The sequence below is a fragment of the Ochotona princeps genome, chromosome 7 (assembly GCF_030435755.1).
Source record: "Ochotona princeps isolate mOchPri1 chromosome 7, mOchPri1.hap1, whole genome shotgun sequence".
In the NCBI taxonomy this organism is placed as follows: domain Eukaryota; kingdom Metazoa; phylum Chordata; class Mammalia; order Lagomorpha; family Ochotonidae; genus Ochotona; species Ochotona princeps.
In genome coordinates, this window is record NC_080838.1 from 8,201,474 (window position 1) to 8,221,370 (window position 19,897).

The 19,897-nt window shown below is 40.1% G+C and overlaps 1 protein-coding gene across 3 annotated transcripts in view; it reads left to right on the forward strand.

The window, feature by feature from the left end:
• The window catches only part of LRBA (LPS responsive beige-like anchor protein), a 609,418-nt gene that overhangs the window by 269,722 nt on the left and 319,799 nt on the right, over positions 1 to 19,897 (forward strand). For all 3 annotated transcript variants that reach the window (XM_058666763.1, XM_058666762.1, XM_058666764.1), the window contains exon 37: positions 17,362 to 17,528. In XM_058666763.1, the coding sequence (XP_058522746.1) occupies positions 17,362 to 17,528 (167 nt within the window). The remainder of the gene's footprint in view (positions 1 to 17,361; positions 17,529 to 19,897) is intronic.

Here is a 19,897-nt window from a genome sequence, read left to right on the forward strand (position 1 = left end):
TCCTTCTCTGTTGGTTCTCTGTCTGGTTTTGGGATTAAGGTAATGTTGGCTTCATAGAATGAGTTTGGAAGGGTTACTTCTTTTTCTATTGTTTTGAAGTGTTTGTAGAGGATTGGGGTTAGTTCTGTTCGGAATGTTTTGTAGAATTCTGTAGTGAAGCTGTCTGGGCCTGGGCTTTTCTTTGTTGGGAGGTCTTTAATCACTGATTCAATCTCTGTTTCAGTTATGGGTTTGTTCAAGTTGTTTGTTGCCTCTGGGCTAAGTTTTGGCAGGTGGTAGAAGTCTAAGAACTTTTCCATTTCTCGGCGGTCTTCTGATTTGTTGGAGTACAGTGCTTTGTAGTAATTTCTAATTATGTCCTTAATGGTTGCGGTGTCTGTTGTTATGTTGCCTTTTTCATCTTTAATGCTGTTAATTCTTGCTTTCTCTTGCTTTTTCTTTGTCAGTCGGACCAGTGGGGTGTCTATCTTGTTTATCTTCTCAAAAAACCAGCTTTTTGAATTGCTGATTTCCAATTTCATTCCGTGGTGGTCTGAGAGGGTACATGGTATGATTTCTATCTTTTTGAAGTTATTTAGATTTGCTTTGTGTCCTATTATGTAGTCGATCCTGGAGAAGGTGCCATGCACTGCTGAAAAAAATGTATAATCTGTGGCCTTAGGGTAAAAAGTTCTATAAATGTCTACCAAGTCCAGTTGTTCTATTGTTTGTATGAGCTCTGTTGTTTCTTTCTTGAGTTTTTGTTTTGTTGATCTGTCTATTGTTGTTAGCGGGGCGTTAAGATCCCCCAATATTATTGTGTGCATATCTATGTCTCCCCTTAAGTCCGTAAGTAATTGCTTCACGTAGCTAGGTGCGTTTGAATTTGGTGCATATATGTTCACAATGGTAATTACTTTCTGATGGATCAGTCCCTTCACCCATATATAACGTCCTTCCCTGTCCTTTTTGATTTGTGTCAGATTGAAGTCCACATCATCTGAAATTAGGACAGCTACCCCATCCTTTTTTTCTCGTCCATTGGCATGAAATATCTTTTTCCAACCTTTCACTTTCAGTTTCTTAGAGTCTTTTCTGGTTAGATGTGCGTCTTGTAGGCAACAGATAGTTGGGTCCTGTTTGATAATCCATTCTGTTAATCTGTGCCTTTTGATTGGTGAGTTCAGGCCTTTTGGGTTAAGAGTTAAAATTGAGAGGTTGTGATTTTGCCCTGCCATACTTGTTTTTGTGGGTGTTCATATCTGTGTAATTGCCCTTCCTTTAGTGGGGAGACCCTCCTGTTTGCCATATTTGCTTATGATTCGCCTCCTTTTTTTCTGGATTTAGTGCATTTCTAAGGAGATTTTGTAGAGCTGGTTTTGTGCTGGCATATTCTCCTAATTTCTTTTGGCTATGAAAGTATTTGATTTCGTTCTCAAATACGAATGAGATCTTTGCTGGGTACAATATTCTTGGTTGACAGTTGTTCTGATTCAGGATTTGGAGGATCTTTGTCCATTCTGTTCTTGCTTGTAAGGTCTCTTCAGAGAAGTCAGCAGTGATTCGGATTGGTTTTCCTCGGTATGTGATCTTTTCTCTGCTTTGTACTTGTCTCAGGATTCTTTCTTTGTCTTCGTTGGAGTGGAACTTGAGCACCATATGTCTGGGTGAAGACCGCTTTGGGTCATATCTGCTAGGAGTCCTCTGACCGTCCTGGATTTGGGCTGGGTTCATGTTCCAAGTGTTTTGGAAGTTTTCCTGTATAATTTCGTCGAGCACCATTTGCATTCCTGACTCTCTTTCCACTCCTTCAGGAAGGCCAATAATCCTAATATTTGATTTTCTGAGGTTGTCTTTCATTTCTTGTATGGTCTTATTGGCTTTGTTCAGACTTGTCTCCAGCTGTTTAATGAGCTGGGTATGTTCGTTCGTTTTGTGTGTTTTCCGTTTCAGAGATCCTCTCTTCTGCTGTATTTATTCTGTTGGTTAGGCTCTCAATTTTGTGCTCTAAGTCAAAGATTTTACTTTTCATTTGTTGTATTTCTGTGACTATGTGGTTCTTGAATTCCTTTAAGTCCTCCCAATTCTTCTCATTGTCTCTGACATATTTTAACATTATTTTTTTGAATTCCTTGTCTGGTAGATCTTCCATGTCCTCATCTCGCATCTCTGAAATAGACATTGGCTTTTGATCATTTATTGGTGGGTGTTGGCTCTCTCTTCTGGATCATTACCTTTTCTGGTATTTCTTCCCATTGTGTTAGTGTTTCTTTTTTGAGAGACCTAGGCACCAGCGTGCTGAGGGGTCTCCATGCGCTATCCCGTAGAGATCGGAGTCTGTAGGCGTGGAGTAGCAGGGTGCGGGAATTTTTAAGGCACTTTTGGTGCGTCTTCAGTACACTGGACCTCAGGGCGCCACTTCCAAGGCCCAGTGGATTCAAAGCGCACTCTCAGCTCGTCTCCTACACGTATGCAACCACAGGGCGTGGGGGAATGAAGGCACTCTCTGTGCGCGCCCCTGTGCGCAGGATCACAGGGCTCGGAGGATTCTAGGTGCTTTCTCGGTGTTTCCCCAGTGCCAGGGACTGCAGGGCGTGGAGGTTCCCGGTGCTCTCTGCTAACGCCTCCTGCACGTGGGTCTGCAGTGCCCTCCTGTTGCGTCTCCCAAGCACGGGACTATAGGGCGTGGGGTGTTCCAGGTGCTCTCTGGAAGCGCCTCCTGCGCAGGCCCGCCCACCCCAGCACTGGCAGGGGACCACCCACCCCAGCGCTCGCATGGGACTGCCCCACCCAGAGGCGTGCTCGGTTCCTGTGGGTCAGCACCGCCCAGCTGTGTGCCAGTCCGCAAGGCACGGGGAAGTATTCAGTGTGCCTTTTGCCTTTCTCCTCAGAGCACAGGACCGCTGTGCGTCACCTGCCAGACAGAGTTTTGGCAGTTTCAAGGCACTCGCCCTGTGTCCCTAGATGCTGAGATCTCAGGGGGGAGGGGTGGAGAGATGAGCACCAAGGATGTTCAGGCTCTGTGCGTGCCCCTGGGGGGCCAACTCCCGGAGCCTCCAACCCACCACTGTCCCCACCCAACTCACTCAAACCTCAGGTTCTTGCAGTCTGCCTCTTCCTCTGTTGAGGACCCTCGCCTCAGGTGCGTCTCCTGGCGACTGTGGTGGTTGCGGGTCCTGGTGAATAGGGTGTGCGCAGGTCCCAGCGGGTCCTGGCGACTGCGGCGGGTACGAGTCCTGGCGGGTTATGATGGGTCCTGACAACTGTGGGTCCTGACGACGGCAGGTCGACTGCGGCTCCCAGCAGCTGCACTCAAAGGTGACTCAGCAGGTCAGGAGCAGGAAAGCCGTCTTCCCTGCCTTTTGTTTTGTTTTGTTTTGTTTTGCTTTTCCCTGGTTGCTCTTCCAAGTTATGTGGATTTTTTTGGCTCCACGCTGTCCAGGGAACTTCGCATTCTTCTCCCTGCAGCTCTTTGCTGCTCCACTTACACTTTTGTCGCTTTCTATCCCTCTCTGTCTGTGAGCTCCCTCACAGCCATCCTCCTATGTTGGCCATCTTGCGAGTCTCCCAAAATCCGGAGATTTTAGTAATAAGCTGTAGGACTTAAGGAAGTCACTCAAAGTCTGTGGCATATCCTCCCTCCAATTTCCTGTTTTTAAAGATTTATTTTTATTACAAAGTCAGATATACAGAGAGGAGGAGGGACAGAGAGGAAGATCTTCCATCCGATGTTTCACTCCCCAAGTGAGCCGCAATGGGCCGGTGCTGTGCCGATCCAAAGCCAGGAACCAGGAACCTCTTCTGGGTCTCCCACGTGGGTGCAGGGTCCCAAAGCTTTGGGCCGTCCTCGACTGCTTTCCCAGGCCACAAGCAGGGAGCTGGATGGGAAGAGGAGCTGCCGGGATTAGAACCGGTGCCCATATGGGATCCCGGGGCTTTCAAGGCGAGGACTTGCCACGCTGCCGGGCCCCAATTTCCTGTTTTTAAACTTCAGCGTAATTTTCATTCCTTCAGTACATGAAGTAGGAATCATCACATTGTGTGAATTTACAGTTTTTTGAATTATAATTAACGTTATTTCAGTTATTATATCACCCTAGCAAGCTATTTTCCCTATACAGAATCATATTCTATGAAATGATTTAACGACTTAATGTTCTATATATGAAGGCAATCCTGAAACCTTAGTTTGTGAAAATGAGTTTAAGTTATCATGAAGTTTTGTATTGCCATTCCTGAAATAAGTCAGCTGAATAGAATAATTTTTTAGTTGTTTCATGACATTTTAACAGGGCATTCCAATCTACTGCTTATCAATTCATTGCAAGTTATATATTCTTTCACTTTAAATAGTCCCTACAACATATATCATTGATATTTATACTGTTTGTTTAATTTCACTTAAAATTGGTTTGATTATAGCTGTGTAATAGCTACTACATATCTATAATTTATGTAGCCCGAATGTGTTTTTATTAGTTTAGATTATTAAATAAATTAACGCAAAAATATAGGAAATTGCTACTTTCCAGAAGGTTAACCTGGTATATTTTTCTTAGGAAAGAAATGGCTGACAACAGTGTCTCCTTTTCTGTAACTCAATGATGTTTTTAAACTTGAGAAAGCTTAACGAAGAGAATGAAGAAAGAAAAAGGTTACCATTAACTTTAGTATAATATAAAAAAGGGAGATTTCTCCAATATCTTTTGCCTGTAATGCTTTACAAGACAATATTTTGGCTCATAGCTTTTAATCTTTTCTGAATGTATACTGTATGCATATGTAATATAGCATATACTTTGAGACAGTAGTTCTTGAATTTAGGATGGACATTGATCTGGAATTTAAAATACCCATATTCTGGGCCCGGCGGCGTGGCCTGGCCGCTAAAGTCCTCGTCTTGAAAGCCCCGGGATCCCGTATGGGTGCCGGTTCTAATCCCAGCAGCTCCACTTCCCATCCAGCTCCCCGCTTGTGGCCTGGGAAGGCAGTTGAGGACGGCCCAAAGCTTTGGGACACTGCACCCGTGTGAGAGACCCGGAGGAGGCTCCAGGTTCCTGGCTTTGGATCGGCGCGCATCAGCCCGTTGTGGCTCACTTGGGGAGTGAATCATCGGACGGAAGATCTTCCTCTCTGTCTCTCCTCCTCTCTGTATATCTGGCTGTAATAAAATGAATAAATCTTTAAAAAAAATACCCATATACTGTCCCGTATTAGAATTTGATTGTTGGCACATGATCCTGAATCCAATTTCTTGCTAATTCAGAATCTCAAAGAAATTGGTTATAACCCACGTGATTGGGAATTCGCCACCTATTTGGAAGATTGAATTGAGTTACTAGCTTCTGGCTGTGGGCTAGCTCAGCCTAGCCATTAATGAATGAAACAGCAGACAGGAACTATATATTGCTCTCAGCAATAAAATGAATAGTTCTCCCTGGCCCTTGTTGTTGTTGTTGTTGTAAGGTCCCTTGTGAGAATCTGACCTTCAAAAATTCACCACAAACATAACCATAAAAGTGTACATGTTATTTTGAATACTTTGTGGATTCTGGCTGAGAGTCTCTTATGTAACAATGTACCTAGCTTTCATGCATCATTCTCTTATTACAGCCATGGAGGCATAGTCGTTTGTTGAATGCTGACATTTTGTGGCAGCTGGTTGACATGGCAATACAATCCCAGTTGCCATGTTGGAGTACCTGAGTTGAAGCCTTTCCCCTTGATATTTGTGTGCCCATGCTTAATACACACTTGTCTTCCATGTTTCTTTCTTGATATGAATTTTGCATTGATTATTATTTATTGGAGAGATGGCTGATTATAGGTTTTGAGTCACCATAACCTGATAGGAAAACATGTTACTGGCCAAGCTCCGTAAGTTCTTTCTTCAGCTTTGTATTGAAATAAATAGCCAGGAATTGGTTGCAAAGAAACTTTATTTGTGAGATGACCAGGTGAATGTGGAAAGAAGAGGGACAAAGGAAAGCTTCTGTGAGAGGGCTGGGGAATGGGATGCCTCTTGAAAGGAAAGGTTAAACATTTTGCATAGTATATTCCATAGGATGCTCATTTGTTACAATTTTCTCACATAAAATTAAATATTGGGTGGTACTGCAAAGTAAGGCACTGAATAGAAAGTTAAATGCTACAATGTTACTTTACAAAGCAGGTATGTTACTGTGGAAAACAAGATGACAGTACTTGAATTGATATAGTTTCCTCTCACTTGCTTTTTTAAGAGTTTAAGTTCAGTCACTTACCAGATTGTTAGTTGTTCACAAAGAGGTGAGTATGGAGCAGCCTGGCTAGCTGGCACTCCCCACTGCGTTTTCAAAAGAGAGAAGCACAAACTGGTCCTTCAGTGCAAATATTTTAAAAACAGTACCTCGCAACAAGGTGGAGGAACCCACCATAGGGGGAGGGTGTGGGGAAGTGTAGGGAGAATCCCAGTTCCTATGAAATTACAACACAATGTAATTAATGAATAAATTTAATAAAAAAAAAAAAAGAAAAAAAAAAACAGTACCTCAAAGTTCAAGTTATCTTGCCCTGGAGTTTTTGCTCTTTAACTCCAGTGTTAATTATGGTTTTCATACAATTATATTTTTTCTTTTTATTAATTATGAAGTATTTTGTATGAAATTTACATTTAAAAAATATAAAATCACTCATTTGTAACATTTAAGAATGGAAAATCATTTGAGAAAGGTAGATCATAATCATTTAAAAAGGAACTACTAATTTAAGTAAGAAACACTATTTTTATATCCTTTTAAGAATCTGGCTAGCTAGCTTAGTTGAAGTAAAAGATGATAGGATTTGCTTACAATAATCCAGCTCTTTTGGAGATTAGCAAAAACTGAAGGTTGAGGAGCTAAAGCTTTGCAACTGTATCTCTGTGTCCCTGATGCTGTCTCTTATGTAAGGATGTAGTGAGTCTCATGGCATGATTTATAAATATTGTTTGAATTCTACATTATCCATTCTTAAGTTCCATGTTAATTTTATTGAATACAAATACCAATCACAGGCAAATATTTGATGTATACAGGCATTATTGGAGGACTCAACTTTTGGAAAGCGCTTTGGAATTTACCTGGGAATTCTATAGTTTTTATCGCAATAAATATTTTCACAAAATAATGATATGTAAAGGCACAATACCAAATATGGATTTTTCACAGAAATGAAAAATACAGCTGCTTTCTTACTGTGTTGGCTTATTTTTTAAATATGGCATAACTCATTTTACTACTATTATTAAAGCCCTAGAGTCAAAAAAATCAGAATCTATATTAACTCCAAATCATTTAAAAATATTGGCTGAGGACTGCAGTTTGCAGAATGTAACACCGCACCTCCAGTGTGTTAAAACAGGAGCACATGAAGAGATCCTTGGATAAGTGCTCTCCCTGTGTTAACCTTGAATGCTATTACTGCAGGGTGAGGAAGAGGCTGCTGCTGCATCTGTCTCTGGCTTACGTTCCTTCATGCTGGGAGAAATCAATACTTTGAGACATTGCATGACAGAGAAATCACTCCAGAATTAAAAGGTGGCTGCCATGCATTGTCATTGGTTGACTTTTGTCTGCTGTTGAGGTTTTGCAGTTTTTATTGCTCTGAATGAATCTAAGTGTCTGTAGATAGCAGTGAAAAATTAAAAGAAAATAATAAAGACAAGACTTTAATTCTGAGATAAAGGGTCAAGCACAAGGTTAAGCATTAAGGAACTTCTTCATTGTCTGGATCTTGGTTGATTTCACTTCTAAATGGCATCCGTGAGAGAGGTAATTCTGTGGTCTTGAGACACGTTGAGAAGTAGTACTGTATAACATGTTCTTAACAAGAAGCGATGTTTAGTTAGCCAAAACTGTATTATTTTCTGTGTGGCCATGTAAAATAAAGAGGGTAGGACTGTATGTCCTATATGGGATAATGTATAGTATAATCTCATTTCTATAGCAGTGGCATCTTACTCTAAATAGGGACTAACTCTGTAGCCAGTAACTGGCCATACTGGGAGGATGTGAAACAGAGAACTTGCTTTGCATCTCATATGTCATTCTAATATGCTATATGCACCCACTGCAACTTCTTTTTTAGGATCTTTTAAAGGTCTTAAATGATTTAACACATTGCTAAATTAGAGAGAATGTTATACCATGTTTTGAGTTTTTTTAGACTCATGAAATTTAATTGGAATTTTTATTTTCTAATACCATACAAAGTTAAAATTTGGTTCATAATCTCTTTCTCATACACTGTATAATCCTGGGAAGTTACCTCTAAAAACTGTGTTTAGCAGCATCGATTTATCCTCTCTTCTCAATACTTAGTTACAATAGAGTTTGTTCCAGTTTCTTGGCCCTTGCAATCACAACACCTTGTCTGGCCTACTGTTCTCAATATTGTGGAATGACCCATTTTCTTTTATCACTTACATGTATCTCTTCTTGCCCTGTAATTTCTTTGATCAGTTTTGACTTTTAGCCTGTCTTTCTTTTTTTATTTGTATAAGAGGCATAGAGAGATAGGGGCAAAAATCAGAAAAAGATTCCCCAAATGCCCAGAACAGCTGGGGGGGGGCGGTGGTCCTGGGGGAATTTGAGAAGCCAGAACTAAAATTCCTCACTCCCATGTGGCAGGAACTTAATTACTTGATCCATCACCACTGTTACCCAGGGTCTGCGCTGGCAGAAAAATAGAAGTTGGAGCAGGGAATTGAACACCGGACGCAAGTGTCTCAACTGTGTCTTATCTTTTTATTGGCAAGGAGTATTACTTTATTCATGTATCCATTGACTCCATTGGATCCAATCCACTGAATCAGATATTGAATGATTTGTAGTGTTTGCCTCTTCCATCGGTAGTTTATATTAACATTTTCATGAAATTTTTTATGGAAATAATTTTCTTATTTAGTTTTGGGGAAAAGCTAGGAATGAAATTGCTGGATGATGTTGTGAGTATAAATAAAATGCATGTTCAAGGTTGGAAGCTGACAGATTGGACTCTAAATTAGTTGTCATTTTTCTCGGGGATTTTTTTATTTTACTGGAAAGGCAGAGTATGAGAGAGAGGAAAGACAGAGACAGATCTGCCATCTACTGGTGCACACTCCAGATGGCTGCAAATGGCCAGAACTGGGCCAGTTTGAACCTGGTAGCCAGGACCTTTTTCTGGGTCTCTCATGCAGGTGCAAGAGCCCAAGGTCTTGGGGCTTGTCTTCACTGCTTTCCCAGGCAGGGGGCTGAATCCTGGGTGGAGGTACTGGAACTCTAAGTGGTCCCCTTATGAGATGCCTAGGTCACAGGCAGAAGGTTAGTTGACTATGCAACCCCACTAACCCCTAGTTGCTTTAAACTGCAACCAATGAGATAAATCAGAAGGTTAATCATTGTTCTTTTTCTGTATTAATGGGTAGTATTTTCCTCTCTAAATTGGATCACTTTTTATGGGTATGTCTACAGTGATGGCTTATTGTGATTTTCTAAATTTGTCTTCTTACTAGCTAAGCATTTTCTGAATTCTTAGCTATTTGTATACCATTGAACTATTTTAAACTCTTTTGTTCTTGAACATTCTGATTAGATACATGCTGATTTTGTTAGAGTTGTCAAAGAACTGGCTACTGGTTTTTATAGATTTTTCTCTATGCTGTTTTGTTTATAGATTTTTCTCTATGGCTTATTTTTTTAAAATATTTATTAAGTCCTCTTTTCATATTGATTTAATTTTTCTTTGATTTCCATAAACATTTGTGTCATTGATTTTGCCTAGAATTTTGTATTATTGATTTTAGCAATCTCTTCTACTATAATATTTAAAGCTGTAAGTTTCCCTTGAAGCAGTGTTGTAGCTAATTACAGCTTGTTCTGTCTGTATGATTTCATCTGTGTTCCAAAAGCTATTTAGAGAGGAATGTTTGATTCCCCATCATTTTGAACATTCTGGAGTACTGTTTCATTGTACATATTCAATGAAAGAGTCAAATGTATTTCTGTATTTCTAAATCTCTCTCTCTCTGTATATCTTCTTCAACTCTACAAATTCTAGCCATTACTATTTTTTTAGTAGATACATTTTTAAAAGCTGAAGTACATCTCCTGACTCTTCAGAAAGGTTTTATAGTTTCCTGGAATTTAGCAAATAACCTGAGTTTGTCTAGAATGTAAGATGTCTAGGCAGGTGGGCCCGGCGGCGTGGCCTAGCGGCTAAAGTCCTTGCCTTGAAAGCCCCGGGATCCCATATGGGCGCCGGTTCTAATCCCGGCTCCACTTCCCATCCAGCTCCCTGCTTGTGGCCTGGGAAAGCAGTCGAGGACGGCCCAAAGATTTGGGACCCTGCACCCGCGTGGGAGGCCTGGAAGAGGTTCCAGGTTCCCGGCTTTAGATAGGTGCACTGGCCTGTTGCGGCTCACTTGGGGAGTGAATCATTGGATGGAAGATCTTCCTCTCTGTCTCTCCTCCTCTCTGTATATCCAGCTTTCCAATAATAATAAATCTTTAAAAAAAAAAAAAGATGTCTAGGCAGGTGTGATGAAAGGTTGAGGGACTTGTGACAGTTGAAAAACGCTTTCCTTTCCTGATGAGGAGTAACAAGAAAAACTTTGATCCCCAAGGAAGATGATTAAGTTGATAAGAAAAGGAAACCAGAGGAGTCAACTTAATTTTCTGATCTTTCTGGCTAAAAAAGCTTTCAGTACAATTTGGTAGAGCCATGATACCTAGGCTAGATTAAACAGAGATCTGTCTCTGTTCCTTCATTTACATTTAAAGAGCCAAAACAGCATTTGAATTACAGTCTGAATTACTTTGCTTTTCAGGTTTTTATCTTCTTTTTCCTGGAATAGCAGTGATCAAACATAGGTAGCGATAATCAAATCTAGTTGAGTTGTTCATCACAGAGATGATCCCTTCATTCCTTTTTAGAGTCAGATGTTTGGTGACCCTATTGAGATGTTTTATGACTTATTTTATATGCTGCTTAACAAAGCAGGGTAGGCATGTGGCCTAGCAGGGAGGATGCTAGCTGTAACACATCTCACGTTAGGGTGGGTGGTTTGAATGTCCAGTGCAGCTCCTGATTACAGCTTCTAGCAGTGCAGACGCAGGGAAGCAGCAATGAGGCATTCAGTGGTGGGCTTTCCATCCTCACCTCAGAGACTTCTACTGAATTTCCTGACACCCAGTTTAACTTCCTGGAACTACTGGAGAGTGAACCAATGGATGGAGTCTTTTTTTTTTTTCTATTTCCCTTTCCATTATCCTGTTCTCCCATCTCTCTGCTAATCACATTAATTAAATAATGAAAAACACAAGAAAATAAAAAAGTTGATGAAATTATAGCATTTTCTGCCTAAAATAAAGTTGAATGAAATTTAGGTCTCATTTTTTATTGATAAGTGGTACTCTTTGTTTACATATAATGAAATCTCCTTCCCAAGTGCATATTCACATGCAGATATGAGTACCAGTGAAAGTAACTTGCATTTGATCTTGAAGCAAATATGGCTCATCTGGATATCATACATAGAATTTATTGGTGGTTTTTAATAAGATCATCTTCAAATTACATTATAGTAATATTTTAAAAAATAAATCCAAGTTCATTATATCTTTATGAAACATTCTTGTTTGCTTTCCCTTTATCATGTTTTAAGGTCAAATGTGACTCTAATGTTCTCCAAAGAGACAGAGATTGATAATCAGGAAAGAATAGTCCTTTAATGTGATTTATATCTATAGATTTTATGTCAGATATGAAAAGTTGCTGGTCAAATTGTAAAGGAGGATCCATTAAAGAACGCTTTAAACCATTTCACTGTTCAGCCTACCTTGAGCTCATGTTTTTAGAATTATGCCTTTCCAGGAATGTTTTAATAGCTCATCAAATGGTTACAAAATAGTATTATATAAAATTAAATGTTCTATTGTTTTTAAAAGATAGACACAATAGGTTATTCAATTATCTATTTGTCTACTTAGAATATTAAAATGTTATGAAAAAAGTTTTTCGAGAAATTACAGACTAGTAATTTTAGGAATTTTATGTATAACGTGAATTTTTTCTCATCACAGTGGAGAATGCTGGAAATGTGATGCTCTGCAGATGTTCGTCTTCCACTTCGTGCAGTGTTTCTCAGTGTGTTATTGGGCTTATTATGAAATAAGTGATTTAATGATAGTTTTAGTCTTTGAACGAATTTCTGAAATGCCAAATATCAGTTAATTTATTACAATGGAATGATTTCTTAGGATTTCATAAACATTTTCTTTGCTCAGATTTTTTTTTTTTTTTTTTTTTTAGAAACTGAACTCTCATTTTGCTTTGAGATTTATTTGAAAGATTTTAGATAGAGGACAGATAGAAGATTTTTCATTTGCTGGGTCACTCCCCAGATGGCCACAATGGCCAGAGCTGAGCTAATCTAAAGTCAGGAGCCCTGAGCTGCTTCTGTGTTTCTCATATTGCCATAGGGTCCCAAGACTTTGGGTCATCCTCCTCTGCTTTCTTAGGCAGAGAGCAGGATGGGAAGTAGAGCAGCTGGAACATAATCTGGTCCCCATGTAGGATGCCATCACCACAGGGTGAGGATTAACATGCAGTGCCACTTGCTGCCTATGTATGGTATGTTTTGTTTTGTTTCATTTTTTGGCTCAAACATTTTTATTTATAAAGGCACTTCAAAAGTTTTTGGAAAAATTGAATTAAATATTTATTTTGATAAAAAATAGATCTTGAAAATCCATGCTTTAAAAAATTATTTATTTTTAAAGATTTGTTTATTTTTTTATTGCAAAGTCAGATATGCAGAGAGGAGGAGAGACAGAAAGGTCTTTCATCCGCTGATTTACTCCCCAAGCGGCCATAATAGCCAGAGCTGAGCTGATCTGAAACCAGGAGCTTCTTCTAGGTCTCCCACGCAAGTGCAGGGTCCCTAAGGCTTTCGGCTGTCCTCTGCTGCTTTCCCAGGCCACAAGCAGGGAGCTGAATGGGAAGCAGGATGGGAGCAGGGCTGCCAGGATTAGAACCGGCGCCCATATGGGATCCTATTGCGTTCAAGGCAAGGGCTTTAGCCACTAGGCTACTGCACCAGGCACATGCATTTTTATGGCTTAGTTTTCTATGAACTTCTTGTGATACTCTAATATAGTGGTTGACATTTGCCCTCTGTGAAAATGAGACTGATATTGAACATGAATTATTTTCTCCACATCAGTGGAGAAATATATATATGTATAAATAGATGTAAAGATACACATATTTATATAAAATGGTTTGCCAGTGCACATCTTTTGTAGCTTGTATTACAGGATTCTCAGTTTTCTAAGATTACCCAAAATCTTCTGGCTGACAGTTTTTTAAGAAAAAAATTTTATCCCCTAATGCTTTTTTTAAATTTTAATTTTGTTTATTTGAAAAATAGTTACAGAGAAAGAAAGGGAGGAACAGAGTGAGAATTATCTTCCACCAGCTGTTTCTCTCGCTTAATGGCTGCCATGAGTGGGGCTATGTCATACTGAAGCCAGGAGCAGAGAGCTGCTCCTGGGTCCCCCACATGGCTTTCAGGACCCAAGGACTTGGACTCTATTCTGCTGCAGGGAGACGATCAGAAGTGAGTGGAGGGACAGGCAGAATGGCTCACCTGGCTAATCCTCTGCCTTCAAGAGCCGGCATCCCATTTAAGCATCGGTTTGTATCCTGGCTGCTCCACTTCCCTTCCAGCTCCCTGCTTATGGGTTGGGAAAGCAAAGAAGGATGGCCCAAAACCTTAGAACCCCGTACCTGTGTGAGAGACCTGGAGGAGGTTTTTGGCTCAGCTCTGGCTGTTGAAGCCATTTGGGGAGCAAACCAAAAGATGGAAGATGTTTCTGTGTTTCTCTTTCTCTCTGGAACTCCGTCCTTCCAACAAAGGATGAATAGTTAAGCAAACAAAAGGAAATGTAAGCAGAGCAGTTGATGCCTGTCTGGAATGCTGGCATTGCAGGTTGCGGCTTTACCTGCCCTGGCACAGTGCTGGCCCTGACCAATTCTAAGAAACAGAGCCTCCTCCTTTTGTAGATGTAGAATATTAGACCTGAAGAAGGAAGTGAGACTGTTTCCGTGAGTGTTTGGAGATAGGTAACAGGGATGAAACTGTAATCTCATGGTTTCCCTTCTCGATCTGTGTGCACTCAGATCAGCACACAGGGGTTCTTTGTGATATTACTGGAACTCAGCTGGTCAGAAATTCTTTCCTTCTTGCAAGGAAGAGTTCAGAACCAAGACAGAGTAGTGGTAAGCATAGTAGCAAAGCTCGACAAAGAGAGACACTGGACAGGCTGGTCAGACCTCACAGGAGAGGCGGAAGAGTGCATGCTGCCTTCACTCTGCAGGCTGGAACGGGAGAGTTCCCTTTGTCCTCTCCCTCTCTCTTCTGGAAAACTGAGGGTAGGGGATTACTGAATGTAGAGTAACTGGAAATCTTCACAAGATCTGACCGGCACAATGCTGCTGGCCCAGGGAGTCTGCTTGGTGCAAGGCAGGCGGAATTGCCCTGCCTGTCCCTGGGAAGGCACCAAACCCCCGTCTCAGGGCTACAAAACTGGAGCAGATACTGCAGGTGTAGCTGCTGGTCTGCTTTCCAGCCTTGTGTCTTTGTTTCACGGCATAGAAACTCATTTCCTTAGAAATTCTCACCTTTTTCAAAAATTCTCTCGTCCTTCCCACTTTGTTCAGCTCCTCTTACACACAGGCTGATATTAGCAGTGACGAAACCCTATACCTACAAAACTGCATCAAAGAAAATAAGGAAGGAAGAAAGGGAGGTGTGGAGGGAGGGAAGAAGGGAGAAAGAGGTAGAACAAAACAAGGACATAAAATTTAAAAAATCTCCATCCGTATCACAGAATTTCTTTGGATAAAATTGTACTGCTTTTGCCTTTCCTGATATTGGTCATCATTTTCTGTTTTACTTTTACTTGAAAATTATCTTTGGGACGCAGCATTATGGCTCAGTGGCTAAATCCTTGCCTTGCATGTGCAGGGATCCCGTATGTGCGCTGGTTCATGTCCTGGCCCTCCATTTCCCATCCAGCTCCCTGATTGTGGCCCTGAACCATGTGGAAGAACCAGAGCAGGCTCCTGGCTTCGGCTTGGTTCAATTCTGACCGTTGTGGCCACTTGGGGAGTGAAACAGCAGACGGAAGATATTTCTCTCTCTCTTTTTCTCTCTGTAACTTTACCTTTCCAAATAAATAAATAAATAAATAAATCTTTGAAAAAAAATTCTTTGCTATTACCTAAGAATAACTTAATTTTCTTAAATTCAGAAAATTCAGCCTTTCATCTTTTGGTGGAGTGTCTTTTTTTCGGGCCTAGTAGTGTGGCCTAGCAGCTAAAGTTCTCACCTTGAACGCCCCGGGATCCCATATGGGCACCAGTTCTAATCCCTGTGGCCCTACTTCCCATCCAGCTCTCTGCTTGTGGCCTGGGAAAGCAGCAGAGGACAGCCCAAGGCCTTGGGACCCTGCACCCGTGTGGGAGGCCTGTAGGAGGTTCCTGACTCCTGACTTTGGATCAGTGCAGCACTGGCCGTTGTGGCCACTTGGGGAGTGAATCATCGGATGGAAGATCTTCCTCTTTGTCTCTCTTCCTCTCTGTATATCTGACTTTGTAATAAGAATAAATAAACCATAAAAAAAAAAAAAAACTAGTGCCTTCTTTCGTAGACTTAAAGGTGTTTGGTTGTGTGGCATGTCCCTGTATCTGTGCATCTGCTTTTGGTGTAGTGAGTAGAAAACCCAATTCACACTGCTATATGGTGAACGGAAGTTCACGTTTCATGAAAAGTCTGGGAAGAATTCTTGTGGGAAATCTTAAGGTAGTGGAACTTGAAGATTTGATTCAGTAGTTCTTCATTCCATATGGGAAAAAGTTTAATTTTCTATTTCTCGTAGTTCTCCCTTTTGGTTTTGGTTTTCAGATCAGCTTCCTTGATGGACAGATACACTTCCACTGATCCTGACATTAAGTACTTCCTCTGTTCCACTCAGCAGGCAAGCTGAACCTTCTACCTGAAGCGCAGATGCTATCAGCACCTGTTGTCTGTGGGTGTGGGCATTGTCCTGAGAGATGTGGCATAACTGGGAGATTCCTTTGTTGGCTGGGACTGTGCTTTGGGCCTTGTCTGGCAGCATTCTATCCAGACTGGTAGATGGCAAAAGAGGCAGGCCGCCAGCATGTTTATAGTGTATAAGCACTTAGTGTTTGATGTAACATCAAATTAGTTCACATATCAGAGTTTCTGTGTGATTGTGATGAGGAATATGTGTGTGTATGCATGTGTGTATTTGTGAATTTAGGCTTCAGAATTAAAGGCAGGAATCAAGTGAACTCGTCAGTAGATAAAAGGATCAAGCTTATATCTTATAAACAGTGCATTCATTGTGATGTCATAAACATTAATCCGCAAGAATCTGACTTTCAGAAGAAAACCAGAAAGCAGTTTGAAAACTGTCAGTTGCATTATATTTTATCACTGTTAAAGAATCCTGTGGGTGGTTTTTTGGGGGAGTGGTGAGAGGGTGACATAATTGATGATGCAGCTTTCAAACTTTATATATCAATCTCCTGGGAGTCTTACTATGTTCTGCACGCTTATTTAGTAGGCTTGAATGATACTTGAGCCTCTTCTGCATTTCAGATACTCTCCCTTTGGGTTCCGTATCGGCCACTTGGCCTTGTAGAGCTTGAATTTAAAAGAGGAAACTATTTTGTTTTCTGAAGTGTGGAGAACTAGTTATTATTTTTTTTTTTTTTTTGTAATTGTAAGCCACTGTTATTTCTTTTCTGGGTTTCTGCAGTGGTTTTACATCTTGACTGTTTACTATGATATTTTCAAAATTATAAATTCTCCATTTTAATATGTAAATTGGTTACACCTCTCCACTGCTTAAAATTTTCCCGTTTCCCACTGCAGTATAATAAAACTCTAACTCCCATAACATAATTCCGTAGAGCAAAAGAGGCGGCCTTTATCTACATCTCCAACTTGTCAGTTGCCCTAACTCACTCCTTTCCAGCTTCCCTTGGTGCCCCTTGGAATGCTGGGCCAGTGCACCTTGCTTGAAGGACTGCTTTACATTGTTCAGATCTCTGCTTTCAGGTTAACCATTTCGGGGTGTATCTTATGTTTGACTTCAGAAAAGTAAATTTTTGGAGGATAATGTACTGGGATAACAGACTATTAGATCTTGGTAAGTTAGGTTAATGAAGAATTTAAAAGTAGCTATCAAGTTTTGATTGGTTTGGTTCATGCTAAAAATTCTGTCCTAATGCGATCATGTTTTTTGTATGCTTATACCATTAATTCGTATTTCTTTTATTCTCTCCAAGTCGCTGTGTGCCCAATATTCTGCAGACAAGCGAGAAGAAGAGAAGATGTGTGATCATTTGATAAGAGCAGCTAAATATCGTGACCATGTGACAGCAACTCAACTAATCCAGAAGATTATCAACATTCTTACAGACAAGCATGGAGCCTGGGGAAACTCTGCAGTGAGGTAAAGGGGTGCCCATTGGAGACAGCTGCATCTTTATAAGATGGCTTTGGTGTTACTAAACGGATTTGGGGATAGTCACAGAGTAATTTAATTTTGTATTTTATTGTCTACAATGAATTGAAAGTGAAGGAGAAAATCAGTGTAAGTGCAGTTCTGGGTCTTTGTAGATATCTCACTCCCTGCACCACTTCTAAAACACTGTTAGCTCTTATCTGTTTATTCATCTGAAGTGTCGTGTCAGGGGAAGTGGGTACTGGAGGCTTAGTAATTGTGCAACTTATAAAGGGGAATTTCTATGGACACAACATCTTATTTAAAAATGCTTCGCTTTGGAATTTTTGATATTTAAATTTTAAAACATAGTGTCCTCGAACAAGGTTGAAAAAAATGTGTTCTATCACTAGAATACATTAAGATTTAACTCCTTATATATGTACAGCTTTTTCTGGAGGACAAAAATAGTGTATTACATGGCTGTTATGTGACTGAAATTAGCTCACACTTCTGTTTTCAGTATTTTTTGTAGCAGGTATTAAAACCTAGATTAGAAAATTTGCAGGGAAGCAAAATAATTTTCATTTTTGAAAGGTAAGCAAAAAATGTGGAGGTGAAAATTAATTATAAGAGTGTTTCACACGCATAAGCTAGTGTAGATATTTTTCATGATGTTTAGTACCAGTACTAATGAATTCCATTTCTGGTGGTATAATTTTTTAAAACATTTTTTTATATTCAGAGAAAGGAGTCAAAGGTCAAAGAGTTGAGTGCGAAAGCACAGAGTAAAGGTAGCACACATATTTGTTTGTGTTCAACCTGTTTCTGTGATTACCAGCGAAGGAGTGACTGTGGCCCTGGCAGATGCCTTAACTTTGCAACATGGAAAAGTCCTGAACGTGTAGGAGGGTTGTGTCAAGCATGTGAGGGTTGTAGGTTTCATGGGGACCTTTGCAGATTGTATGTCACTTAATGTCAGTACATGAGGTACTGATTAGATTGGTTTCTTAATTAGATGAATGGTTTATACTATAAAAATGAAGGAATTTTAAAGGTCCATGGAAAGTGGAGATAAAACTTGACATTATTTTAGAACAGCATTTTTTAAAAAATCTATGCATACTTGAGTCTTCATAATGTACATGAAAGGTGCATGAATTTGAAAAATTTTACATGAAATTTCATTTTCCATGAAGCCTTTGAAGTCTCATTATTATTTTTGTTGTATTTTTATTTTTTTTAAATTTTTTATATAGAAGGAGTTTTAACATATAAAATACCTTTAGGTAACTCAGGCCAAGTGTTCTATGGGTAATTTTTATGAGATCAAGATTCTTTGTGATGAAAGCTATGCTTTGGTGCAACCTAGTGTACCTATGCTATCAAAATAAAACTTGTTTTTCTGACATTTTGCTGTAATGAAGTATTATGAGGAGCGAATTGAACTTTGAAATGTGTTTATTAGTGTTTCTCTTATAGAGTTTTTAAGCAGTATTAACTGTTATATAGCCAGAAACAATTAAATTTCTTCAGAAATTTTGATATTTCTGAAAATTCAAACAATAAAACATTTTCATACTTTTCATTCCAGGTGAAAATAGCTGTCAAACTCTTAGATTTGTGATGTATGCACTTTTAATTCAAAGTAATAGCACACAGGATGTGTCATCAAAAACGAAAATCAGTATTACTGAACTAGTATTTTTCTCTCTACAAATCTCACAACTTTGTTTTTTTTTTAAGATTTATTTATTTTTATTACAAAGTCAGATATACAGAGAGGAGAGACAGGAAGATCTTCTGTCTGATGATTCACTCGCCAGGTGAGCGCAACAGCCAGAGCTGAGCTTATCCGGAGCCAGGAACCAGGAACCTCCTCCAGGTCTCCCACGCGGGTGCAGGGTCCCAATGCATTGGGCCGTCCTCGACTGCTTTCCCAGGCCACAAGCAGGGAGCTGGATGGGAAGCGGAGCTGCCGGGATTAGAACCAGCGCCCATATGGGATCCCGGGGCATTCAAGGACTTTAGCTGCTGGCCACGCTGCTGGGCCCTTAGATGTTTTAAAAAGCATATAGTACATGGGCTCGGCAGTGTGGCCTAGTGGCTAAGGTCCTCGCCTTGATCCCATATGGCCGCTGGTTCTAATCCCGGCAGCTCAACTTCCTCTCTATCTCTCCTCCTCTCAGTATATCTGACTTTGTAATAAAAATAGAATAAATCTTTAAAAAAAAAAAGCATATAGTACAGCACATGGCTTTCATGCTGACATTTCTTTGTCATTATGTGCAATTCTGTGTCACATTCAAAATTATTAGTTAGAATACCTGGTTTCTCTCTCTTGCCTTTTATGCAGTGGTCCTTTTCGATGTTAGTCC